The following is a 27,751-nucleotide window of genomic DNA, read 5'->3' on the forward strand; positions in this document are numbered from 1 at the left end:
TGCGTTCGAGATGTTCCCAAAGATGTTCAATTGGGTTCAAGTCGGGACTTTGAGGAGGAGTTTTAATGACTTTGGGGCAGTTATACAGCATCCACATCTTGGTATTTAAAGCAGAATGTTTGGGGTCATTATCTTGATAATATTGAAAGTTATTACCAAGCCCAAGTTTTACAGCACTATCTTTTAAATTCCTCTTTAAAATGTCAATGTAATACTTATGATCCATTACTCCATTAATAATTTCAAGATTTCCCGCTCCTGAAGCCGCCATACACCCCCAAACCATTAAACCACCTCCACCATGTTTTCCAAAATGATTCGGGTTGTTTTACATACATTTTTGCGAAGTTTAGCCTTTTCACTCGGTTTATTTTATTTATAAAGGGCTTCTTACGTGCAGTTCTTCCTCTGTAACTATGCCTTTTGAGTGTATTTCGAATTGTTTGTGTAGTAACTTCCTTCCCTAAATATTCCATAGTGTTTTTACGAAGAATGGTCGCATTTGTCTTCGGAGTTTTCTGAACTTGCCGCACTAGCCAACGTACATCTCCAACTGAAAGTGCTTTTGGTCGACCAGATCTTGGTTTATTGTCAACAGTTTTCGTTTCTGTCCACTTTCTGATGATGGATTGTATAATAGATCGTGGTCTATTTAATATTTCACTGATAGTTTTTTGAGTTAAACCATTCCTGTGGTGTTTTATTATCAAAACTTTTACCTCATCAGAAACCTCGTTTTGCTTACGACCCATTTTGACAAAAACTATATTTTCAATGAAATTAAATATTTGCTGTCAAGGGCAAAGCCTCCTTTACTAAATAAAACAGAAAAGGGGGATTCCCAAATAATATTTGAATTTGACTTTGATGATAGCACATCAATGATGAATACTTTTTTTGTTCTGTTTTTGGTGTTATTATATAAAATTGCATTTTTTGCGCTAATTAAATTTATTTTTTGAATTTATTTTAAAACATATTACGAAAAATAAACTATTGCATAAAACTGCATTATTTGTTAACTTTAAATTTTCTTCAATTACCCAAAATAAGTGAATTTATTATCAATTTTGCTAATGATGAATACTTTTTTTGACCGCTGTATTTAAACACAACATATCTCGTTTGGTTGGAATTTTTTTACCACTTAATATTTGTCCGTCCACTTTATTTAGTTTTAAATCAAAACAAAAGACATCTGTTGCGGGTACCCATCGAATACCGAGTATTCGTTCTACTCCATCATAACAAAAGGTGTTTCCACTACTACCTTTACCGCCATCGGGGTTACCACACTCATCAAGCACTTTTTTCGAGTTGGATTTTATGCCATGTAAGTGGAATCCCGCAACTTTGTGAATTTCGATGACTTCTTTTAATATTTTGACTGCATCTTCTTCGGACTGAAAACAGTCGACATAGTCATCCACATAATGACGATCTGTGATACCACGAACGGCTCTAGGGAGTGTATCCAAAAATTTTTTGGCATTTAAATTTTTCACAAATTGGGCAATTGTGGGGGAACAAGTGGCATCGAATATCAGACGCTCCATGACATATATGTCTACTGGCGAATTCACATCTCCATTCCTCCATAAAAATCTTTGGCAGTTTTGGTCCATTTTCGTTACACCAATTTGATGAAACATTTCCTTTATATCTCCGCATACTGCAATTGGGACTTCTCTAAATTTAAAAAGAATGGTAATTAGTGGATTATTTATGTTTGGGCCTGATATTAGGGCCTTGTTCAAAGAAAATTCATTAATTTTAGCGGCGGCATCAAATACAAGACGAATACCTTTTTTGTTGGGATTTTTCACACCAAAATGTGGAATATAAAAAACACGATCATATTTGGCTTCTTTTTCTTCAGTTGTAAGTTTCCGACAGTATCCTTTCTTAATATAATCATCGATTTTTGCTTTGTATTCGATTCCATACTCACGATTTTTAGCCATTTTTTGCTCGATGCTATATAAACGTCTTAGTGCCATGTCGTATGACTCCGGTATTAGTGGTACATTCTCCTTCCATAAAAGAAGACATTCGTATCTGCCATTTACCCACTTTGTAGCCTTGTTCAATAACTGCATCGCCCTTTCGTTCTCCTTTGAAATCAGTGGTTTTGTATCAACTTTGATGCCCAATGTTTCTACATCAAAATAACCACGCATCATGTTGTTCATATCTTCGAGTAGATTATTTTCAGTTTTTGAACACCTACGAAAATGCAAAACATGTTTATTAGTGTTATTTTTATCACCTGGTATCGGTCCATATAAAATAGCTCCCAATCTTGTTATTGTAACGATAGGCCCAAATTCACTTATAAGACGTGGAACTTCTAAGGGAACGGTCAAAAATGAGTGTTGCAGGCTCAAGATCATCATTGGTCGCACGTTAGAATAATCATGCACGGGAAATTTTGAGATTTTTTCACATTCCTGGGATTTTAAAAAATGAGCCATGTGGCAACTCTGCACTGGCAATGACAGATCAGCTGATAAATAAATATTGGAAATTGTATATTTATCTTTGTAGTGGCCAATTCCACTAATCGTAATATTAATTTTTTCGGTGTTTTGTGAAGTGCGGTGATTATTTAGCCACTGAAGTTCCAAAAAATCTCTTTCGCCATGTATATTTAGCTCGTTTGCATTGTCTGTGTGCAGCATTGATACATTTGCTCCGTCGTCAACAAACGCGTAGATCGTGAGTTGTTTTTGCTTACCGTATATTGTTATGGGCAGAATTTGGAACAATACGTTTTCGGTGTGGCATGTTGCATGGCAATTTCTTCTTGCGTCTAATTGCGATTCGGTTTGTTGTGTTATTGCGTCGGTATTCATGTTGGGTTGTGACAAAACGGCTGATGAAGACTCCAATGCCGGAAAAGTTTTGTGCAATAGTGAGTGATGTGGTTTTTGGCAGCCATTTACCCCACAACGTCCTTTTTGGTGGCAGTTTTTTACTTGATGTCCTCTCTTTAAGCAACTGAAGCATGTTTTAATTTGCTTCACTTTGCTCCAACGGTCATCCAGTGACATCTGTAAAAAAGTTGGACAATTTTTAATGCCTTTGCACTCACCATTACAAACTGGACATTGATAACCAGAAGAAACTCCAACGCAGGCAAATTTTCGGGTGGATGTTTGTGAAGTAGTTGTTGGTACATGGCGGCGATTAGCAGATGTGCTTGCAATTGGCAATGTGTCGTTGACCATATTGGCTAGGCGGCGTAGTGTAGAAAGCCAATTTGCAAAATCAACGATAGTGGCTGGTTCCTGAAGCTGCAGACATTTTTCTGCCCTCTGCATTTGGCGATTGGTTGACAGCTTGGACACTAATTCACTTAGAAGCGAAGGATTTGTTAAATGGTGCTCACCTTTGGCGTTCTTTAGAAATGTTGCCATGTTGCATATTTTGTTGGCGTAATTGACGAGTGCCTCAAGATTGTCATTGGCTATTGGTGACACCGACCTTACTTTTTCAATTTGGCTCCTGATCAACTGTTCCGGTCGGCCAAATGTTTCTTGCAGCAGTTCCAAAATGGCGGCGACGTTGCTTGAATTACCTAAGAGGGATTCTACAGATTCCTTTGCTCGGCCCTTTAAAGAATCTCTCAGGCGCATTATGTTGTGTAAGTTGGAGTATCCAAATTCAGTGGTTGTGCTTTCAAATGATTCGTAAAATGTCTGCCATTCTTCGGGAAGGCCTGTAAAAATAGGTAATGGATAAATTTTCTTCTGAGGCAAATGTAATGAATTTTGTGAGTGTGAACTGTGGACAGACATATGTGAGGTTATGGATGATCCTGGTGGCGGTTGGTGATACGATGTGCGGTCTGGTGAATTTAATGGCTCTTGCGTCTCACTTGTTGGCAAATGTGAAGATGGTGGGTTATGACTTACGTGCAGCTGCGGTGTTTGGCTTTGTGTTTGCTGTAATAGTGATATCAAAGAAGGCATTGCAGACAGTGATTGTAAATTGGCGAATTGTTCTTGCATTTGTTTGGCGGTATTTTGCATTTGTTGTGTCGAAGCAAGAATCTCTGTCTGCATTGCCTGCATTTGACGTTGCATTTGCTGCATTTGTGCATTTACGTGTTTCTTCAACTCAATAATTTCATTTGCAGGTTTTGGAACTGAGGCTTGCGAATTGACTGGTGTCTTTTGATGCTGTGAAGAAGAAGAAGAATTAACATTATTGAGGTTGGCTGGAGGTGTACTGGTCGAAGCGGCATTTAAGGGTTCGTTTTGAGGGTTGTGAGACGGCGTTTTTGCTTTCGGCGAATGGGTAAGCGACATATCGTATATCTCAGAATCAAAACGGGCTGGAGGAATTCCTTGGGTGTTTCGGCCACTGGTTCTTTTCTTCGTCTGATTGTCGGACATAAAAACAGCAAAGACGTAACACTTTCGACGATTTCACAAACCAATGAATAAATAAAGAATAAAGATGTTCCTTTGTCACCGATCCAGAATAAACTCCACCCACAACCGGCAGATTCCAAATAAAAACACAAGGCTTAAATTCCGTTTGGTAAATTAAAAGATTTTATTTGATGGTTAATGAGTGATCGTTGTTGTTAACAATGCCGTTGATGTTGTTAACATAGGGGTTGTTTATTCTCTTTAAGCAAATATTAAATTGAAAGAAAAACAGGTAATAATAAACATTTTAAAATGAATTTAACACAATAAAATTATGAAAATTTAAACTTTATACAAAGCACTTGACTCACTTATTTTTTTTACTATGGCGACAAAAGAGGCTAATAAAGGGCTAACAGGCTTATTTATACCAATGAGATGATTATAAATTACAACAAAAAATAAATAAACAAAATGACGTTGTTGGCTGGGGAAATTTCTCCATTTCTCCGAATTGTTGACAGTTGATTCAAATATCGGTAACACCAGGGTTACCCTCACCAACACAAGCCATTGGACCTTAATTACAGATCACAAGCCAAGTGCAAATGTTTCAACCGAGTTAGTCGTTGCCTGTATTATGTATTTCAAGGATGTCAAATTATGCCAATTTTCTTTCCAAATTTGACTTTGACGTGGTAAACAAAGCATCAAAAGAGAATATAAATGCCGATTATTTATCTCGAATAGCACACTTGAATAGACTAAACAAGATTGGTGGCGCTCAAAGCACAGTTAACAAGGACGGTTTCGATAATATCATTATCCGTCAGATCAACCCAAGGAAATACCCCAAGGCACCATGGGAGCTTGTTCACATAGATTATGCGGGGCCGTTTGAAGGAATGATGTTACTCATTATAAGCGATGATTTTTCCAAGTGGTTAGATGTGAAGGTTACAAAGTCAATTACGGCATCTGCAACGATTACACTGCTAGACAAAGTGTTTGCTGCCTATGGTGGGCCAATGATGATTGTTTCTGACAATGGAACAAATTTTTTCTCGGCTGGATTCAATAATTATTTGGAAAGAGTGGGCGTTGAGTATCACAAATATACTGCACCATACCACCCGGCAACGAACGCCCAGGCAGAAAGAAATATGCAGACTGTGAAAAACGCGTTAAGGGCAATGTGCACTACAAGAGTGACTCTGAATGCTCCGCATTTTACTATGGGACAGTCGCCAGCACAGCTGTTTTTGGGTCAACAGCTGCGTAAACTTCTAGATCTAGTGCGGCCAGAAGAGACGAAATGTAGTAAAATCCAGGCAGTATATGAAGGATAACTGTAATCAGCGAGAGCTAGCTGAGGATCAAGTTGTTTATTTCCTGTTGGGAAAACCACGTATGAGTCAATGGCTGAAGGGCCAGATAACCAAGAGCCTGGGTGATATCCACTACCAAATTATGTTTCTTGGGAAGTATTATAGGAGGCATATTGACCAAAGTATACATAGTGGCGAGTCACCTGTTTTCAGTGCAGGGAACATAGACAATCGATCAAAAAACGATATGGTTCAACCAGCAGAATCGAGCAGCGAGCAAGAAAATGAAAGCAACGAAAGGAAGAGTGATCGAGAGTCCAGAGATTATTTGCGACACCAGCTGTCTCATTACTTACCGATACCCAACACCAACATTCGTCAAGTGGTGAACAGCGACAACTCGAGGTACAGCGCTCGACAAGAGTTCGTAGACCCTGGGTCCTATTCTCTCCATAGAAGGGAAAAATGTTGGATATGTTGTATTCGATGTTGACATCACTTTATTTTATTTTGCAAAATGAATTTACTTATCCCCATCCTTTGGTGGTAGATATAAAAATGTTTTAACTGACGTACACTGTGATAAAAAGAAAATTAACAAGTAAAAGCGTGCTAAGTTCGGCCGGGCCGAATCTTATATACCCTCCACCATGGATCGCATTTGTCGAGTTCTTTTCCCGGCATATCTTCTTAGGCAAAACAAGTAAGAGAGTGCTAAGATCGGCCGGGCCGAATCTTATATACCTTCCACCATGGATCGCATTTGTCGAGTTCTTTTCCCGGTATCTCTTCATAGGCAAAAAAGGATACAAGAAAAGATTTGCTCTGTCATTAGAGCGATATCAAGATATGGTCCGGTTTGGACCACAATTAAATTATATGTTGGAGACCTGTGTAAAATGTCAGCCAATTCGAATAAGAATTGCGCCCTTAGGGGGCTCAAGAAGTAAAATAGAGAGATCGATTTATATGGGAGCTGTATCGGGCTATAGACCGATTCAGACCATAATAAACACGTATGTTGATGGTCATGAGAGGATCCGTGGTACAAAATTTCAGGCAAATCGGACAATAATCGCGATCTCTAGAGGCTCAAGATGTCAAGATCCCAGATCGGTTTATATGGCAGCTATATCAGATTATCAACCGATTTGAACCTTATTTGACACAGTTGTTGAAAGAAAAAATAAAATACGTCATTATAATTGGATAATAATAATCGGATAATAATTGCGACCTCTACAGGCTCAAGAAGTCAAGATACCAGATCGGTTTATATAACAGCTATATCAGGTAATGAACCGATTTGAACCTTATTTGACACAGTAGTTGAAAGTAAGATAATACGTCATGCAAAATTTGAGTCAAATCGGATAGGAATTGCGCCCTCTAGAAGTTCAAGAAGCCCAGATCTGTTTATATGACAGCTATATCAGGTTATGGACCGATTTGAACCATACTCAGAACAGTTGTTGGATATCACAACAAAATACTTCGTGCAGAAATTCATTCAAATCGGATAAGAATTGCGCCCTCTGGAGGCTCAAGAAGTCAAGACCCAAGATCGGTTTATATGAAAGCTATATCAGGTTATGGACCGATTTGAACCATACTTGGCACAGTTGTTAGATATCATAACAAAACACGTCGTGCAAAATTTCATTCCAATCGGATAAGAATTGCGCACTCTAGAGGCTCAAGAAGTGAAGACCCAAGATCGGTTTATATGGCAGCTGTATTAAAACATGGACCGATATGGCCCATTTACAATCCCAACCGACCTACTCTAATTAGAAGTATTTGTGAAAAATTTCAAGCGGCTAGCTTTACTCCTTCGAATATTTCGACAGACGAATATTTCGAGTAGTTACAAACAGAATGACGAAATTAGTATACCCCCATCCTATGGTGAAGGGTATAAAAAGCCTGCCACGAACTTAATCTAAATAGTTATAACTGAAGTGTTGACAAGATTAAGTAAGGCATTCAAAGTTGTTCGCTTTGGTCCTAAAATTTCATTCGGACTGCGAAAGGCGCGAAAAATTTTAGGCGAGACTGGTCCAGTTTTTTTTAGTTTTTATATACTTGCTTTATTTTGTTACTGTTTACAAATTGTAATGTTTATCCCACATTACTTTTGACGGAAGAATCGGTCCATATCCTTAGTTCAGGGCTGCGGAGTCGAGAAAATTATCTTGAATCTGACTCCAGACAAGGGAAAAATTTAAGCAAAAATTAAAAAATATCATTAGAATTTTTCTTAAGAAAAAATTTCATTAAAATTTTGTTTTTAAAAAGTCATTAAAATTTTTTCTTTAGAAAAAATCTCATTGAAATTTTGTCTTAGGAAAACATTTCATTGTAATTTTGTTCTTGGAAATATTTTAGTAAAATCTTGTCTCTCAGGACAAAAAAATGGTTCTTTTTTAGTGAAAATTATTTCATATTTAACAAGTTAGGATGGGGCTAAGCCGACCTTATGATACCCTACACCACATTTGGTATGCAGGCTAATTCGTCGAAATGAAAATTTGCTTTAATTTTTTTAGGAGCCTAAAGGAAATCATTTTGCAAAAGAAGCTCGGCTGATAAAACTCCGTTTACACTGCTCATTAAATCCGAATTTAAGGTTCGCGTCAACTGATTTCATAAAGGACAAACAGATGATCAACCCATTAAATCCGGATTTAAAGAGCAGTGTTAACGATGTTTAAACTTAAAATCGGGAGATACATATAAATAGGAACTATGTCTCAATCTGAACCGATTTCTATCAAATTCAACAGGAGTGCCGGGAGTCTTAAGAGAATACTTTATGCCAAATTTAACAAGATTCGGTTAGCAAATGACCACATTAGTGCAATATTAGTCCGAATCGGACGAACATATAAGTGGGAGCTATATCTGAACCGATTTCGGTCAAATTCCAAGTGTTTTGTGGTAGTTGCGCTTGCAAAGGCTTTAGAAGTCTAAATCGGGCGATACACATATATGGGAGCTATATCTAAAACTGAACCGATTTCTATCCAATTCACCAGTAATGTCGAGAGTCATAAGAGAAACCTTCGCGCAACATTTCGTGAGAATCAGTTGACAAAAGGCGATATTATTGCAGTATTATTCCAAATTGGTCGAAAATATATATCTTCAGACTAAAATAGACGCCTGTACTAATTTTGAGGACGATGGAATTAAAATTGCGGAGCCAGAGTCGAGTCCAAATTGCTCGAATCCGCAGGTCTGCTCAGGACTATCTTGTTTTTCGTTGTAATTCTCACTTACACTAACGGCTAACGGAATTACTGCTCGACATTATCTATCAGGATTTGACTATAGGATCCCTGTGGGCGAATTGGAAACGAAATGTTTCGTTTAAATTGCCTAAGAAATTTAACATGAACCAGTTAATATATGTATGTATGCGTTTATTTTACTGAAATAATTAAGTTCAAATTAAAAAATCACACTAGTGACTAAATAAAGGCAAACGCATTTTGCGACTGAACCATTCGACCATTGAAAACTACATGAACGGACATCCTTTCATTTGTCTTCAAGTTGCGCAGAAGCTGTAATAAAAGTATACATTGGCCGTAAATAATTTTATAAATCATAATAATCACCAGAACCGTACCTTCGGTGTCACAAAAAAGTATTGGGCCCTTCCAGTTTTAGTGGTTTCGTCCACTAACATTTCGAAGATTTTTCGTTCATTTCGAGCGTCCATACCTTGATTTATCTCGTCTACACATCTAAAGGGCACGTGTGTTATGTGTTGCATGGACATTGTGTATACTGCTATAGCAACAGCTCTTTCGCCTCCAGATTGTACATGGCGATTTAGGGCTTGCAAAGGTACATTTTTTCGGTACTGGACCAAAATTTCAATTCCATATGATTCAAAATCATGCTGAAATTATTAAAATTAATTAAATTAAATTATTTAATTTAAATTAAATTAAAATTAATAAGAATTGCATAAACTATATGCAATGACTTTGTAGGAATGGTTAATTACCTCTTCATTATTGATTAATTTCACTTCTCCTACATAGCCCATTGATTCCATGAATTGGCCAAAGTGAGAGTTTATAGTAGTAACCACTTCCATCACACTCGGGAACCATATATTGAAAATCTGTTGGATTTCTAACAAACAGTTCTCATTTCCATTTAAATTTGACTCTATTTCTTTTTTCAAGGCCTCAGCCTCATTTCTTTTGGTGTCATACTCTTTTACAATCTGAAAAAAAATACAATTAATTATTTGTTACTACCGTTGTCAGTCAAATTAAGCGAAATTTGTAGTAAATATTTTGAAATACCCGAAAAATCGAATACTGTCCGAATGAAAACCGTAGGATACTTTGTTTCTATTCCAAATAAAAAACTGTCATGTCTCTTAGGCTGAAAATAGGATCCAAAACGTATTTTTATTTTGTAGCGCAGCAAGGAAGAAAACAACTCAACATCATATATATTTCAGCCAAAAGAAGACATCCAAACTATTACAACAAAACACACTTGACTAACCGCTACCCTAACAACCATCGGTTGCTGAAGAGTAGGTAAGCACTTTTAGCACTTTTGTTGTCTTTATTCCGGATGTGAATGGATGTTTGCAATCCATGTCACCAAATTACTTACATTTCATGGAATTTAACTAGAGCAGGCTTAGCAAACATTTTAATCCTTAGTCGTTCTAGATGTTTGCAATTTGGGTGTTTTAACAAGCGAACATTTGATTATAACAATAATCAAGAAAATGTTTTTGTATGAGGTTTCAAATTTTTTATTTCCACTTTTTTTGCGGCTCTGTGAAATATATAGTTTATGATTTTGTTCTGCTGGAACCAATAATCTTTGATTTTGCTCCTACTTAGAATAGAAAGCAAAATAAAAACACTTTTCATTGGCAAAAATTCTTTGATAAACAAAGGTTGCTGAGTAACAGGTTTTGGCTATTGTGTGTGTTGTTGATGATTAATGTTCTTTTTGAGAAGAGATATTTGGTCAGCTTCGAAATGGCGATCTCCGTAGTCTGTCCAATGCATTAATGGCACACCACATTATCCCAAAATTTTTTAAAAAGGTTTTTATTTTGTTTTCAATGAAGGCAACCGTAGCGCAGAGTTTAGCATGTCCGCCTATGACGCTGAACGCCTGGGTTCGAACCCTGGCGAGACCATCAGCAAAAAATTTTCAACGGTGGTTTCCCCTCCCAATGCTGGCAACATTTGTGAGGTACTATGACATGTTGAAACTTCTCTAAAGGCCCCTCATCATTGAGTAAAGTACGCAAGTAAATACTTTATTTGAGTCTTCTTATTTTCAGTTACAATGAGAATGCGTTATCTCGAATTGTTAACATAACTCTTAGAACTAAATTGTCTTGTTCTAATACACATTGAAGATAGAGATGCTACATGCCTCTTCTGAAATTTGAACATAATGGTTAAAAATAAAATGAATGAAAAAATAAGGCTTGCTCACGGCCTAGGGATTTCTCTCACAGAACAAATGTTGTTTACAGACCCTCATCATTGAGCCTAAACTTTATTCGAACTGTAATCATTGATATGAGAGAAGTATCCATTATTGCTCATGGAATATCAGTATTTGTATGTAGGTAATAGGCTCATGCCAATTACTTTCATATTAACCATACAAAATCAATCTGTCTCTTAATCTCAAACCAACACCAGAATATAAATACTGATGAACGCGTATCACTTGGTACCCAACTCATATAGCTTGCCGATAAGGTTAAAATCGAAATCACTTAATTGACACTACTGGAAAAATATTTGGATTGTTAAGACACTGTCCCAGATACAATAATTAACGCCACAACACATACGCCTCCTTCTGGCTAAAACTTCCTTACTGCTGGCGTTGTACTATGGAAGTGAACTGTTTAGCAAATGTGATTCTAGGTGCACTAGACGATTGGAGACAGCTCACAATTCTATTGTAAGATATATTCATGGTTTAAGTCCGTCATATAAGGAAAGCATATTCAATATGACATTTAGCATTTGTCTTCACCCATTTTAGACAGGTGTTGGGTTTTCGCATCAGTGACTTGGCGAACACTTACAGGTATGTTTTGACTGTATTTTACTTTCTTATATTGAACAAGTAATAGCGTGCTTAGTTCGGCCGGGCCGAATCTTATATACCATCCACCATGGATCGCATTTGTCGAGTTCTTTTCCCGGCATCTCTTCTTAGGCAAAAAAGGATATAAGAAAAGATTTGCTCTGCTATTAGAGCGATAACAAGATATAGTCCGGTTTCGACCACAATTAAATTATACGTTGGAGACCTGTGTAAAATGTCAGCCAATTCGAATAATAATTGCGCCCTTTGGGGGCTCAAGAAGTAAAAAAGAGAGAACAATTTAAATGGGAGCTGTATCGGGCTATAGACCGATTCAGACCATAATAAATACGTATGTTTATGGTCATGAGAGAATCCGTCGTACAAAATTTCAGGCAAATCCGATAATAATTGCAACCTCTACAGGCTCAAGAGGTCAAGATCCCAGATCGGTTTATATGACAGCTATATCAGGTTATGAACCGATTTGAACCATACTTGGCACAGTTGTTGGATATCATAACAAAACACGTCGTGCCAAAATTCATTCAAATCGGATAAGAATTGCGCCCTCTAGAGGCTCAAGAAGTCAAGACCCAAGATCGGTTTATATGACAGCTATATCAAAACATGGACCGATATGGCCCATTTACAATACCAACCGACCTACACTAATAAGAAGTATTTTTGCAAAATTTCAAGCGGCTAGCTTTACTCCTTCGGAAGTTAACGTGCTTTCGACAGACAGACGGACGGACGGACGGACGGACAGACGGACGGACATGGCTAGATCGACATAAAATGTCACGACGATCAAGAATATATATACTTTATGGGGTCTCAGACGAATATTTCGAGTAGTTACAAACAGAATGACGAAATTAGTATACCCCCATCTTATGGTGGAGGGTATAAAAATGTATAGGCATATAGTGTATTCATAAATCCGAAATAAAAAACCTACAGTGAAAAAAGTCAACAAAATAAATGAAACAAAAAATTATGTAATTGATTTTTTAAAAGAAGGTAAATGCATTTTTAACAAGTAAAAGCGTGCTAAGTTCGGCCGGGCCGAATCTTATATACCCTCCACCATGGATCGCATTTGTCGACTTCTTTTCCCGGCATTTCTTCTTAGGCAAAAAAGGATATAAGAAAAGAGTTGCTCTGCTATTAAAACGATATCAAGATATGGTCCGGTTCGGACCATAATAAACACGTTTATTGATGGTCACGAGAGTATCCATCGTACAAAATCTCAGGCATATAGGATAATAATTGCGACCTCTAGGGGTCAAGAAGTCAAGATCCCAGATCGGTTTATATGGCAGCTATATCAGGTTATGGACCGATTTAAACCTTATTTGACACAGTTGTTGAAAGTAAAAATAAAATACGTCATGCAAAATTTCAGCCAAATCGGATAGGAATTGCGCCCTCTAGAAGCTCAAGAAGTCAAATCCCCAGATCTGTTTATATGACAGCTATATCAGGTTATGGACCGATTTCAACCATACTTGGCACAGTTGTTGGATATCATAACGAAATACTTCGTGCAAAAATTCATTCCAATCGGATAAGAATTGTGCCCTCTAGAGGCTCAAGAAGTCAAGACCCAAGATCGGTTTATATGGCAGCTATATCAGGTTATAGACCGATTTAAACCATACTTGGCACAGTTGTTGGGTATCATAACAAAACACGTCGTGCGAAATTCCATTCCAATCGGATAAGAATTGCGCCCTCTAGTGGCTCAAGAAGTCAAGACCCCAGATCGGTTTATATGGCAGCTATATCAGGTTATGGACCGATTTGAACCATACTTGACACAGTTTTTGGATATAATAACAAAATACGTCGTGCAAAATTTCATTTCAATCGGATATGAATTGCGCACTCTAGAGGCTCAAGAAGTCAAGACCCAAGATCGGCTTATATGGCAGCTATATCAGGTTATGGACCGATTTAAACCATACTTGGCACAGTTGTTGGATATCATAACAAAATACTACGTGCAAAAACTCATTCAAATCGGATAAGAATTGTGCCCTCTAGAGGCTCAAGAAATCAAGACCCAAGATCGGTTTATATGACAGCTATATAAGGTTATGAACCGATTTGAACCATACTTGGCACAGTTGTTTAATATCATAACAAAACACGTCGTGCAAAATTTCATTTCAATCGGATAAGAATTGCGCCCTCTAGAAGCTCAAGAAGTCAAATCCCCAGATCTGTTTATATGACAGCTATATCAGGTTATGGACCGATTTAAACCATACTTGGCACAGTTGTTGGATATAATAACAAAACACGTCGTGCAAAATTTCATTCTGATCGGATAAGCATTGCGCACGCTAGAGGCTCAAGAAATCAAGACCCAAGATCGGTTCATATGACAGCTATATAAGGTTATGAACCGATTTGAACCATACTTGGCACAGTTGTTGAATATCATAACAAAACACGTCGTGCAAAATTTCATTTCAATCGGATAAGAATTGCGCACGCTAGAGGCTCAAGAAGTCAAGACCCCAGATCGGTTTATATGGCAGCTATATCAGGTTATGGACCGATTTAAACCATACTTGGCACAGTTGTTGGATATAATAACAAAACACGTCGTGCAAAATTTCATTCTGATCGGATAAGCATTGCGCACGCTAGAGGCTCAAGAAGTCAAGACCCAAGATCGGTTTATATGGCAGCTATATCAGGTTATGGACCGATTTGAACTATACTTGGCGCAGTTGTTGGATATCATAACAAAACACGTCGTGCAAAATTTCATTCCAATCGGATAAGAATTGCGCACTCTAGAGGCTCAAGAAGTCAAGACCCAAGATCGGTTTATATGGCAGCTATATCAAAACATGGACCGATATGGCCCATTTACAATACCAACCGACCTACACTAATAAGAAGTATTTGTGCAAAATTTCAAGCGGCTAGCTTTACTCCTTCGGAAGTTAGCGTGCTTTCGACAGACAGACGGACGGACGGACGGACATGGCTAGATCGACATAAAATGTCACGACGATCAAGAATATATATACTTTATGGGGTCTCAGACGAATATTTCGAGTAGTTACAAACAGAATGACGAAATTAGTATACCCCCCATCTTATGTTGGAGGGTATAATAAAACTTAGAATGAACTTTAATCAAATATATAATTGCCATTTTGTTCGATAACCTTTTGCCATCTTCCTGGCAAATTTAGTATTCCACGCTCATAGAACTTCTGGCCTTTATCTGCAAAAAACTGAACCAAGTGCGATTTTATAGCCTCATCAGGGCCGAAAGTTTTACCATTATGGAGTTCTGCAAACATCGAAATAAATGGTAGTTTGATGGTGCAAGGTCAGGGCTATATGGTGGATGCATCAAAAGTTCCCAGCCAAGCTCACTTAGTTTTTGGAATAAAGATGTGTGCGGTCTAGTGTTGTCCTGGTGGAATATTACACCTTTACGATTAACCAATTCTGGTCGCTTCTCCTTGATGGCTGTATTCAATTTGTCCAATTGTTGACGGTAAACATCCGAATTAATCGTTTGGTTCCTTGGAAGCAGCTCAAAATATACCACACCCTTCCAATCCCAACAAACAGACAGCATAACCTTCTTTTGGTGGATATAAGCCTTTGAAGTGGTTTGAGCTGGTTCACCATGCTTGGACCATGATCGTTTTCGACTAACGTTGTTGTAAACAATCCATTTTTCATCTCCAGTTATGATTCGTTTTAAAAACGGATCGAATTCATTGCGTTTAAGGTGCATATCACAAGCGTTGATTCGGTTTGTTAAATGAATTTCTTTCAATACATGTGGTACCCATATGAAAATTGACGCCAAACAAACAAATGTAAACAAAATTTCGCGCACTTTTTTTCTAAAGCAAGCTAAAAGTAATAGCTGATAACAGCTGATATAAAGCTGAAATCGCTTTTGTCGAGTTCTTTTTCCGGCATCTCTTCTTAAGCAAAAAAGGATATAAGAAAAGATTTGCTCTGCTATTAGAGCGATAACAAGATATAGTCCGGTTTCGACCACAATTAAATTATATGTTGGAGACCTGTGTAAAATGTCAGCCAATTCGAATAATAATTGCGCCCTTTGGGGGCTCAAGAAGTAAAAAAGAGAGAACAATTTAAATGGGAGCTGTATCGGGCTATAGACCGATTCAGACCATAATAAACACGTATGTTGATGGTCATGAGAGAATCCGTCGTACAAAATTTCAGGCAAATGGGATAAGAATTGCGCCCTCTAGAGGCTCAAGAAGTCAAGATCCAAGATCGGCTTATACGGCAGCTATATCAGGTTATGGACCGATTTGAACCAAACTTGACACATTTGTTGGATATCATAACGAAACACGTCGTGCAGAATTTCATTCCAATCGGATAATAATTGCGCACTCTAGAGGCTCAGGAAGTCAAGACCCAAGACCGGTTTATATGCCAGCTATATCAAACCATGGACCGATAAGGCCCATTTACGATACCAACCTAAACTAATAAGAAGTATTTGCGCAAAATTTCAAGCGGGTAGCTTTACTCCTAAGGAAGGTAGCGTGCTTTCGACAGACAGACGGACGGAGCGTCTTGACTTCTTCAGCCTCTAGAGGGCGCAATTATTATCCGATTTGAATGAATTTTGGCACGTAGTATTTTGTTATAATATCCAACAACTTCCAACCAATTATGGTTCAAATCGGTTCATAACCTGATATAGCTGTCATATAAACATATATGGGGACTTGACTTCTAGAGCTTCTAGAGGGCGCAATTCTTATCCGATTTGGCTGAAATTTTGCATGGCGTATTATCTTACTTTCAACTACGGTGTCAAATAAGGTTCAAATCGGTTTATAACCTGATATAGCTGTTATATAAACCGATCTGGGATCTTGACTTCTTGAGCCTGTAGAGGTCGCAATTATTATCCGATTTGCCTGAAATTATGTACGACGGATTCTCTCATGACCATCAACATATGTGTTTATTATGGTCTGAATCGGTCTATAGTCCGATACAGCTCCAATATAAATCGATCTCTCTATTTTGCTTGTTGAGCCCCCAAAGGGCGCAATTCTTATTCGAATTGGCTGACATTTTACACAGGTCTCCAACCTATAATTTAATTGTAGTCCAAACCGGATCATATCTAATAGCAGAGCAAATCTTTTCTTATATCCTGTTTTGCCTAAGAAGAGATGCCAGGAAAAGGAACTCGACAAATGCGATCCATGGTGGAGGTTATATAAGATTCGGCCCGGCCGAACTTAGCACGCTTTTACTTGTTTATTATATTCTTTCGTACATTTAGCCAAGAAATTTTTTTTTTCGGAAAAAAATTAAAAAAAAAATTAATTATTTACAACCTTTGTTTTGAATGAAAAAGAGAAATATGCCATATACGGTTTTATAAAGGCGGTTTTGTGGTACATAATAGGTCAAATGGTTAAAGGGATTTTGATGAAATTTGCATCAATCGAAAGATAATTTTCCAGAGCGAATATATATGAAAGTTATTTTTCCTTCAACAAAAAGTCATGAAAATGAGAAATAAGTTTTCAATACAAGAAAAAGAAGTATAAACGCAGTTAATTGTTTCTTGTATTTTTCTAAAGCATTCGTTATGGGTGTGAATCAGGGATGATAAATGAGGTTGACAAGTTAGAAAGGTACTTTTTGTAGCCAAAGGTACCAATTTTTTACTCCCCACGGTCATAACTTCATCTTAGAACTTGAGCATATGCAGTTCAAATGTCTATGTCTATGAGTGTAGTCTGATTCAAGTTTCTAGTTCAATGATAAGGTACCTCCGACTCTGAACTCGGACTATAGCTTGAGATACCTCCAATATAGACCGATCTGCTAGTTTACCTCTTGAAGGCGCATAAAGCACATATTGCAATAGATTGCTTTTGAACTAGGAATAATGAGATGCATTAGTATTTGCTATATCATTTCCAAACATGGTCCCCATAGTTGGAAATGTCGACGTAGCTTCCATGTAGACCGAACAGATTTCAGTTCTTGGGGGCGTATTTTTTACGATTTCAATATAGCTATCAGTTAAATTAGCTTCACCGACTGATATTCAAAGTACTTTTGACATGGACCAATTTCTCAATGTGCATTAGGTGTTCACGAAGGGCTCATTCATTCGACTTCGATGAATATGCTGAGCATGGTTTACCACTATGTAAGGTAAGGTTTAAGTGGCAGACTCACTTAGACCTTTTCGTCCATTGTGATACCACAGGAACAAGAGAAAGAAGATGCCTTCTAGTTCCTACCGTTGAACCATCCAGATCGCTTTAAAAAGCTCAATAGCTTGCGAATGTTCACATCCCCTAAAACAGACAGTTTCTCAATGAAATAAGAACCTACAGTGGAACTCCTTCTGACTACTAGTGCGGGACACACACACAGAATATGTTCTGGTGCTTCTTCGATGTCCGTCTGTTCTAGCCAATGACAGCAAAGCAGTAGACCTCTTCACCCCTCTTTGTGACCATCTATCATTCGTTTTCCTTCGGGCCTGGTTCTGAAAACTTAGGTTACATGTCGCTAGAGGCATACCCACAGATTCGAGTATCCCTGGAATGTGTAGGGTAGTTCCTACTCTCGCAAGCTCGTCCGCTTTACAATTCTCTGTGACCTGGCACCAAGAACAGGTGAATTTTGAACTCTTCAGACATCTCGTTGAGAGATCTGCGACAGTCGAGGGCGCTTTTTGTGTTCAGAAATACGATCTCCAGAGATTTAATGGCTGCCTGAGAAGATATTTATGCAAATCGTCGTAATGACATTATATCCCAGCCATTCCACCACTTCCTTAATTGCAAGGATCTCCACTGGATCTCCACGCTTTATACCAGCCGATCGAATACCAAGTGCGGCCCAATTTCCGGGCGCAGGCAGCGGTACTCGCAGACAAGCCTAATGGGATTCGTTGTACGGACCCCACTAACCCCAGAAACAGTGCGCTGAATCTGGAAATAAACAGATAGTCAACGAACATAAGCGGAATTTGTGGCTGGAACACTTGGAGCAATGTAACTTAGGCATCGGTTTAGGCAAGCTGTGGTCTACTGTTAAGTCACTGTCGAACCCCGGTATACAGGATGACAGGAACTCAGTCACTTTTGGCGTAGTAACCGTGACCGATCCGAAGAGATGCGCCAGGTTGTTCAACAGTCTATTAATTATGTATCCCGAGAGTGACAGGGCAAGGAGGAGAGCCATTCGCTGCATTCGTGGTCTCCATGCCGATAGACAGCCATCACAATTTACCGTGGGTGAAGTTACGAATGTCATCCGTGGCGCCAAATCATCCAAGGCGTTGGGCCCCGACGGAATCTCTACATTGATGTTGAAGAATCTGGATTTACCTGGAGTTGAGTACCTTACTACTGTCCTCAATTTGTCTTTGAACACTCTTATAGTTCCCGGTGTCTGGGAAATGGGCAGAGTGATCCCGCTACTGAAGCCTGGAAAGGATCCGATATTGGGGGAATCGTACAGACCGATCGCCCTTCTCTCACCAGTAGCAAAGACGCTTGAGGGATTACTCCTCCCGAGGCATTACTCCCATTCGCCGAACGTTAACATGGATTCCGAAGACTGCATAGCACCACAACTGCTTTCCTTGCCATTACCGCAAAATTTTTCCTGCATAGCACAACAACTGCTTTGCTTGAATGACGAGCTGACTAGTTGATAGTCAATGGAGAAATGATTCCGACCACAAGGTGTCCTAAAATACTTGGCGTCACATTTGACAGCTCCTACACGTTCTCCCCATATGCCACAGCAATCTGCGATAAAGTCAAAAGTAGAAACAAGGTCCTCAAGTCACTTGCCAGCAGCACTTCGGGTGCAAACAAAGAAACCTTGTTGACCACGTACAAAGCAATTGGCCGGTCTGTGGTAAGCTGTGACACGCAGTGGAAATATATTCAGATTTGTCAGAATGCCGTCCTTCGAACTGCGAGGGGCTGGCTCCTCAGTTCTCATGTGTAGCATTTCCATCAGGAGACAAAGATCCTACCCGTACGAAGACATAACTACATGCTGTTTAAGCAATACCTTTTGAGCTGTTATCGCAGAGACCATCCAAATCATCATCTTGTGGATAGATATCCACCGCCCAGAAGCCTTAAGGTAGACCTACATGAGCGGTAAATAGCTACCGGGTGAACGTAGTCCTTGAAGAATAACCGCCTCCCATTGCACTTGAAGAAATTGACCTGCCCCGTCAAACCAGAGTAGTTCTGGCTCAATTACGTTCCGGCAGATGTAGCCGCCTTAATTCCTACAGAGCAAGGATTGATGTAGACGTGCAAGGTGTACGTTCCGATTGTGACCAGGCAAGACCCACTCGACTCAGACCCAGGGCCCCTCGGACCCACCCCATCTAATTGGCAGAGTTCCTGGACCTGGACACTCAACAAAAACAAGCAGACGAAAGATCGAACACAACAAACTGGTACAACAACAACAACGTTTGCGATTTTCTATGTTGGCAACGGTTAAATACAACTTCATTTTAACGCATTTATTTAAACATAATTGCAAGTAACTAATTGTGTGGCCACACTGTGCACTTAATAAATGAAATAGTTGGCGGATTATTAAAACAAGTAAAGGAAAGAGGGTGCAATATTTTAGCTTACATTATGTGATGGGTCCCATTTGTTTGAAGGTACACCATCAATATCTTTTTGCAGGTTTCTATGTTCGTATAGACTAAGATTTATTGGCAATATTCAGATAGTTTAAAATGATCATGTGATAAAAATATCGCACTTCATATTTCAATATAGAAGGGGGTTGTGTGAGAGATTGCCCTGCCACTGAACAGCCCAAAGCGGCATGTAGAGCGTTCATGGTAAAATGGGGTCTCGATTGGAATGCAGAACGAATCTGACTTAAAAATATGTTTGGAGGTCAAGTGTTTTGGGGTCCATCCTTTTTTTTTTTTAAACCACCTTTTATGACAATGAGAGTTTTACAAGTAGAGTACGAGTCTTATTTTGAAATATGGATTCAATATTCAGAGAGTTTTACCCCAAAAGGCACCAACTATGAGAACATGGGACTCAAATTCAAGGTATGTTATTTCGAGCCTCCAAACCTGCTCGAAATAACATGTTGCCGACTTAACAAAATCTGGGTCTAAATGAAAGTGTTTTAGGTATGGTATTTTTTTCGCGTCATTGACAAAGATTTTTAATATTAAGAATTGACAGCGTCACATTTGTATTCATCGTCAAGATCATCTCGCAAGAAGTTTTGTTGAGCTTTGTACTTAAAATAAAATGTTCAAATACTCGAATGCGGTGAAAATTGAAATCGTACAAATTATAAGGACATTCCTCATCAAGAACATGATAGTTTCTTGTGTGAACAACGATGCTGTGTTGGTGCATTCATATTAAAACCACTTTTGGAAATCAATCAATATGGAATCAATTGCTGAATACAAAGAATTGAGGTTGGTCACGGTGTAACATTACTTTTTGTAATTATTAACATAAATAATCGAAATAAAATTAGATTAAAATTATTTTCAACTTTTTTTGTGGTTCATTAGGGAGTGGAATAATCAATAACGGTTTGGTGCTAAAACCAATAACGGTCTGGTTCTAAAACTACCCTACGGGAAATAGGACAGATCCCAAACCTGTCACGGGATAGGTCCTCTGGTGATGGAGATCGGTCCCAGTTCTAGTCCCTTACATGGAAAAACTCTATCACTTTTATAAGGGTTTGCCGCTCGAGGTGATGAATTACCACCATTCTAACACCATAGGATGGGTCCTGCGACAGTTCGATAAGTATACTTTGCAAGTATTTTTAATGGAAATAACATTAGTGTTGGTTCCAACGCGACGAATTTTTTTGACGGTCACATGTTCATGCAATATTAAATGTATGCTGGTCCCACTAATGCTCAAGGTTGTCTCAATCTCATGATAGGTCACATGACGATCTTTTAATATCAGTTGGCGCACAGCATCAATAGTTTTTGGAACAAGAACTGAATTTGGACCACCTTCACGAAATTCGTCTTGGATTGAACTACGACCTCAGTTGAATTCACCATAACGTCGATAAACACTGGTCCTTGATGGAGCTTCATCGCCAAAAATTTAATGAAGTTCATCATTGCACTGTTATTGAGTTAATCCACGTCGAAAGTTTAAAAAAATAATCGCACAAAAATGTTCACGATTTAATTCCATTTTTTGGGTGAGATAAATCTATTAAGTTACTGTAAACCACACAAATAACGCTCGTATGTCAAAACGTTCTGAGTACGTATAACCTCAAAAAGCTTTGCAACACAAGAGTTGTCTAATCCCAAAATATAAAAGGAAACCCTCGTATTTGGGGCAATTTACTACACAGGTTGGTATTAAAACCAATACCAGTTCGGTAATAAGGCTAGTACCCAACGGTACTAATCATGTTAATGTTTCATCCATAACATCCAGTATTGTTCTTGTACCATACGGTGTTGCTTTACTATCAATACCGTATGGTACTGAAATGAGTACGTTTGGTATCAACTTTTCTCTTGGTGTACTCGATAAAAACAATATGGGACATAAATAAAAGAAGAGGGGTACAAACTCTACAAATAATAATAGAAAAAAAAACATTTTGGGCTAAGTGCCGGTGCGGCTGCACAATCTTAACCTTTTGAAATGTGCACTGCATTCAACCGAAAGGTATTGGCAAGTTGTTTATTCCAACCAACAACATGGAGTATATTTGAAGTCAAGATACGCCTGTGAGACCTGGATTATAAATAAAGGTAAATTTTTATTCTGTGCATTGTAGAAGGCACAGCGTGCTTGGGTGGGCTAGTAATATAAATTTTAGAACATTTCGAAGTCCACTTTGTGTAAATCTTTTCAATTTTAGTTTTGATATTATATATAGTGTTTTTTCTACCTTTTTTCCAACCCTTATTTATCGGGAATTATACTAAAGGGTGACTGTTAAGGAGCTATAGGAAAGCTTTTCAAAAACACATAAAATTCAGAAAAATGCACGAAATCTTTATTTGAATCGATAGTACGGTCCATATAATTTAATGTTTGAAGATTATGTTGACCGTGACTACGTCTCAAATGGTCCATCCCCTTAGTCCAATTTTGGCACACACTTTCCAACATTTTGGCCGGTATCTCACGACTACATGCTTCAATGTTAATTTCCAATGCGTCCATTGCAGCGGGCTTGTCTGTGTAGACATAAGCTTTAACATCGCCCCATATAAAATAGTCTTAAGGCGTTTAAACGCACGATCTTTGCGGCCAATTGACCGGCCCCGAACGTGAAATAAAATGTTCACCGAACTCGCCTCTCAATAAGTCCATTGCGTGCTGTATGGCATGTGGCACCGACTTGTTGAAACCACATGTCATGCTAGTCAAGCTCTTGCATTTTGGGCAAAAAAAGTTTGATATCATCTCACTGTAGCGCACACCATTTAGTTACGTTACGATTTGCATCATCTTTGAAGAAGTGCAGTCCAATGGTGCCACCAGCCCATAAACCGCACAAAACTGTGACTTTTTCTGGATGCATTGGTAGCTCTTGAAATGCTTCTGTCTGATTTTTACTCCAAAATCGACAATTCTGCTTATTTACGTACCCATTAAGCCAAAAATGTGATTCGTCGCTGAACACGATGAACTTTCTTAACAGAACACGCATTTTGATAATAAAATTCAATAATTTCCAGGCATTGTTTGTTTGTAAGACGATTCATGGTTAAATTATAGACCAAACTGAAGATGTTTGACATTGAAACAAAACACGAAACGTGCGTGAACTGTTTAAACCAGTGTTGCCAAAAAGATAATAGCTTACAAATCACCCTTTACATAAAACCACCGAATGTACCTTTTGCTTATCAGAGTTATCAGAGAACCGAAAGCTTCTTGCATATACAGTTTTAAAGTGATTGCATCACAAGGGGTAATGGTCTAAAACCGATCAATAAAAATATTATGTTAATCAAGGTTAAACAGAAAAAATATGGACCTAAATATGATCGATTGACTTATAAAAACTTTTCAAACAATGTGTTAATTGCTTTAATAATTTGTGATGCATGAATTCGATTTTTTGTATCACGGCAAGTAATTGGCAAACAAGGCATACTTTGTACATATTTTTAATTAAATTGCTATTTAATAGTACAAATTGTAGATTGATCAAGGTTATATTGTATTCCCACACACATGTAATGCGAAAAGAAGAGAGATTGTGTCAAATATGTCTCGCTTCTATCGTATACAGGCACAAAGTAGCGTGGCTACACAAAAAAAAAATATCAAGAAAAGTAGAAAGTGTAGTTTTTTATCTCTCCATTATATATAATTTATTTAATTATATATGTACCACAAGAAGGGGTAGTGGTTTAAAATTGGTTAACATAAAAAATATGTGAGTCAAGGTTACACAGAAAAAATATGTATCGAAATGTGATCGATTAAATATGGTGTTGAATAATAAAAAGCTTTTCAAATAAGGTGTTAATTGCTTTCTTGGTACCCAGAAAAATATGGATCTAAATGTGACCGATTAAGGTATTAATGTGCGTGAAGATAAATTCCTAATATAACTAACAGAGACACCAACCTCTTTGTTAACAGAGCGCGAGAGAGAGTTACAGAAGCATTAACAGAGGGCTCTAAGGGGTTAACGGAGCTCTGTTAATACTTTAGCTTGTATGTATGCTTTGAACCAAAACCGCCCAATCAATCCCGGCACGGGATAACTATGAGCATCACACAGACCCGGACTTTGAGCTCCAATCTGCGTGGTGTTCTTCGTTATCACGAGAAGATAATTCGGGAGCAACCGGGCGCGTCCACAGGTTGCGTATAGTGGAATGCTCCATACGGAGTTGCTGCAACTGCAATCGTGGACAATCAGCGATATGAGAGGAAAGTCTCAGTGAGAACCCGAGTGGCACCGGCTCTTAAAAGTTTGACTGCTGGCGTTCTCATGGAGTCCCATGTCCAGGATGTTGCTGAAGAACGGAATTAATTGAGTAGTTAAATATTTATTTATTATTATTGTTTTGTATCTTGTTTTATTTTATTTTTTTCTTTCTGTTTTCAAGCTAAATATTCTATATCGTTTTCTTATAATTCAAAAATTAAAAAAAACTGGATCTCATTATTATAGGTACAATTGTTCATGACAATCAATATCTACGTTCCCATTTACTAAATTGCACAGAGTTTTAATATATATCCTGCTTTTTCACAGTTATCTGAAATAAGAAATGTTATTGAGGATAGTTTTTTTGGATGAGATCGGTGCAAGCGAGGCATGGTTTAAGCCTGATTTAAATGCAGTTAGCATAGCTGGTTATTCGATATATGGAAATGATCATCCAGATCGCAGAGGTAGTGGTGTGGAATTATCCCTTTCGGACAGTTGCAAGGGAAAGATAGCTCACATCGGTCAGAGGTATGGCATCGTGGAGGACTTGTTTCTCGTGATTATAGTTGGCGTTGAGAAGGTGTTGATTGGTGAAGTATATTTACCTTATGGCGACATTGAGTCTTTAGAGTGTGATATTGCGGTTTTATTGGTCTGTTATTCCAATATCATTATATTGGATAATTTCAACAATAATATGTTCGACCTTGCGCAAAAGGCCATTCCGTTCGTTGCTCATGTGCTAGACTGGGTGTCTCATTTGCACGTAATTCTAAACCTACACATTACGACTCATGTCAACGCTTATCTTCTCTTCTAGATTATTTACTTCTCTATGATCCCCGGAATATTAGCATCTGCAATCAATTCGTTTGCCCTAATATATCAAAGCATGCCTTTATATTCATCTCAATTAAGATTTTAATGTTGATTATGATCGTTTCGATGTTTATGAGTTGCAGTCCTTTGTTAATCCCGTTGACTTTTCTGGAATGTTTTCATCCTCAGATATTGAGGTCCAACAAAATTGCTTTTCGCAGAAAAGTTGCAATGACCCATTAGACTAGTCGTCGCAATTGGCTGAACTCTCAGGAGGTTCGTTATCACCAGTCTCTGTCTGACTCTTTAAATTCGGATATCTATAGGCCGATACCTATTTTGCCTGTAAAAAATCAGTGTCCTTCTCTCATTAGACTTAGAGAAGGCATTTAATAGGATCGATTACTTTATACTCTTTCGCAAGCTTCATATAGTGTACGAATTTTCTTCGAGTGCGTGTGAGAGAAGTCAATATATTAATGTGAATGAAGGGGTTTCAGAGGTTCTCCCTGTTAAGAGCGGCGTGCCCCAAGGGTCTGTTCTTGGGCGTGTATGTTTCTGTAGGTTTTGAACGATTTTTTTGATGACTTGAGAGACTGGTATTCGCCCTTTACTTATGCGGGTGACCTACAATTACTTTTTACTGGAGATATCTACACCACGGATGTATTGCAAGCCAACCTTGATTATGTAATGATTCTATTAATGACAGGATGATGTCTAACAGATTGTCCAATAATCCTTCGAAGATTTAAGCTATGTTATTTCCATCATATTTGCAGGGACTTACATTTAGTTTATAACAATCATGCGATTGATTTCGTACAAAATATAAAATGTTTAGGGGTTACTATCGATGATAAATTATATTTTGATAGACATGTAGACAATGTTGTAACACATACCCATATGGCACTTCGTCGTCTTTATAACTCTGACCTTGTTTTACCCCTTTCAGTAAAGTACAATTATGTCGCACATTCTTTACTGCCTTGAGGTTCTTTCGGGTACTACCAAGCGCAATATGAAAGTCTTGGCGCTTGCCGATTTGATCATATTTCTCCACATGTGCAACGTTTTTTTTGGGTTGCTCATTTTGGCATTCGCTCATTAATATTATTTCGAAAGGTTTTGATTGAACAATCTCCATCCTTTTTTGTAGAATTGTTCAATTTTACCCGGTCACGCAGGGCTAAACAAATGATATTGAGTGGAGTGGACGTTCTGTTATTTTGCTTCGCAAGAATTTTCCTGTAACTCGTAATAGGTCATTATATTTGAAAGAAAAATTTAAGTCACTCAAGCAAAGCTATGATAGAAGTATCCATTAGGCGGGTCTGTTTCCAGTGGAGCGGCAGATCTAAAGCCCGAGAGAATGGCTTAGGATGGACTCCAAAGACCCAACAGCTACGGTGGTGGTGTCAGCCCGTAGCATGTTGTCTGCTACTGAAACCTCGACTGGTGGAGCGGTTGCTGCAGCCTCCACTAACCGACAGACGACTGATCCGCAGGAACTTTTGACGAAGACACCTGGTTCGATTCTTAAGGACAAGCCCGAGCCTATTCTTTCTTGGCATGACTATAATTTGCCTAGGACATCAGCCTTCCCGCCAAACCAACACGCTCTTTAAGAGGTTGGAATAATAGAAGACGCATCGCCCTCAGGTTTATTGAGAGGCTTAGTGCGATTGATCCTAAGACTCTCACTAATGGGGAGAGAGAGACTAACTAAACTGGGCTTGCGAATTCGCTGCACAGGCTACTCCAAAGAATACACGTCTAGATTCGGGAATTGCACCGCAGTCAGCCAAAGGCTGCTATCACCTGGAGGGCATCCCATGACTAAAAGAACTAGATCGAACACTAGTAAGATGGGTCCAAGATCCTTTGCTAATGTCGCTAGGGACAGTTTGGTGATGGCAGTTGTCGACAAGGGAGAAGAACACTCCTACGAATAATTGGAGTGGGAAAGTCAATAGACTGTCATCAGTATACTCCGATGTCCTTGCGGAATTTCCTGGGTCTCCTCCAGTTTGTGACGATGCAGGCTGGTATCGGAGTCGATACAGGCTAATTGCCTACGGGAATCAACGCTAATTTGAAATGTATCGTTGTGCGCTAAAAAAGATTGGTGAG

At 38.4% G+C, this 27,751-nt stretch overlaps 3 protein-coding genes across 3 annotated transcripts in view; 1 reads left to right on the forward strand and 2 right to left on the reverse strand.

Annotated features, from left to right (window-relative positions):
• Positions 1-1,560: 1,560 nt before the first annotated feature.
• On the reverse strand, positions 1,561-4,400 carry LOC131995077 (uncharacterized). The gene is made up of 2 exons (XM_059362855.1): positions 1,805-4,400; positions 1,561-1,689 (listed from the first exon to the last, which is right to left on the reverse strand). The coding sequence occupies exons 1-2, from the start codon at positions 4,398-4,400 to the stop codon at positions 1,658-1,660; spliced, it is 2,628 nt and encodes an 875-aa protein (XP_059218838.1). The 3' UTR covers positions 1,561-1,657.
• Positions 4,401-5,032: 632 nt separating this feature from the next.
• Positions 5,033-5,728, forward strand: LOC131996863 (uncharacterized protein K02A2.6-like). Its single transcript, XM_059367030.1, has one exon. The coding sequence runs from the start codon at positions 5,033-5,035 to the stop codon at positions 5,726-5,728; it is 696 nt and encodes a 231-aa protein (XP_059223013.1).
• Positions 5,729-9,118: 3,390 nt separating this feature from the next.
• The window catches only part of LOC106091973 (structural maintenance of chromosomes protein 5), a 159,617-nt gene continuing 140,984 nt past the window's right edge, over positions 9,119-27,751 (reverse strand). The window contains exons 9-11 of the mRNA XM_013258700.2: positions 9,726-9,950; positions 9,342-9,617; positions 9,119-9,276 (exon numbers count right to left, since the gene is read on the reverse strand). Of these exons, the coding sequence (XP_013114154.2) occupies positions 9,181-9,276; positions 9,342-9,617; positions 9,726-9,950 (597 nt within the window). The 3' untranslated portion in view covers positions 9,119-9,180. The remainder of the gene's footprint in view (positions 9,277-9,341; positions 9,618-9,725; positions 9,951-27,751) is intronic.

This window comes from Stomoxys calcitrans, chromosome 1, assembly GCF_963082655.1.
Source record: "Stomoxys calcitrans chromosome 1, idStoCalc2.1, whole genome shotgun sequence".
In the NCBI taxonomy this organism is placed as follows: domain Eukaryota; kingdom Metazoa; phylum Arthropoda; class Insecta; order Diptera; family Muscidae; genus Stomoxys; species Stomoxys calcitrans.

What these genes read in the sequence shown, in the direction of transcription:
- LOC131995077 (XM_059362855.1), bottom strand. Translation starts at nt 4,400, where the DNA reads ATGTCCGACAATCAGACGAAGAAAAGAACCAGTGGCCGAAACACCCAA. An exon ending in GAAAAATCCCAACAAAAAAG is followed by an intron (nt 1,690 to 1,804) that starts GTATTCGTCTTG and finishes TTTTAAATTTAG; the next exon opens with AGAAGTCCCAATTGCAGTAT.
- LOC131996863 (XM_059367030.1), top strand. Translation starts at nt 5,033, where the DNA reads ATGTCAAATTATGCCAATTTTCTTTCCAAATTTGACTTTGACGTGGTA.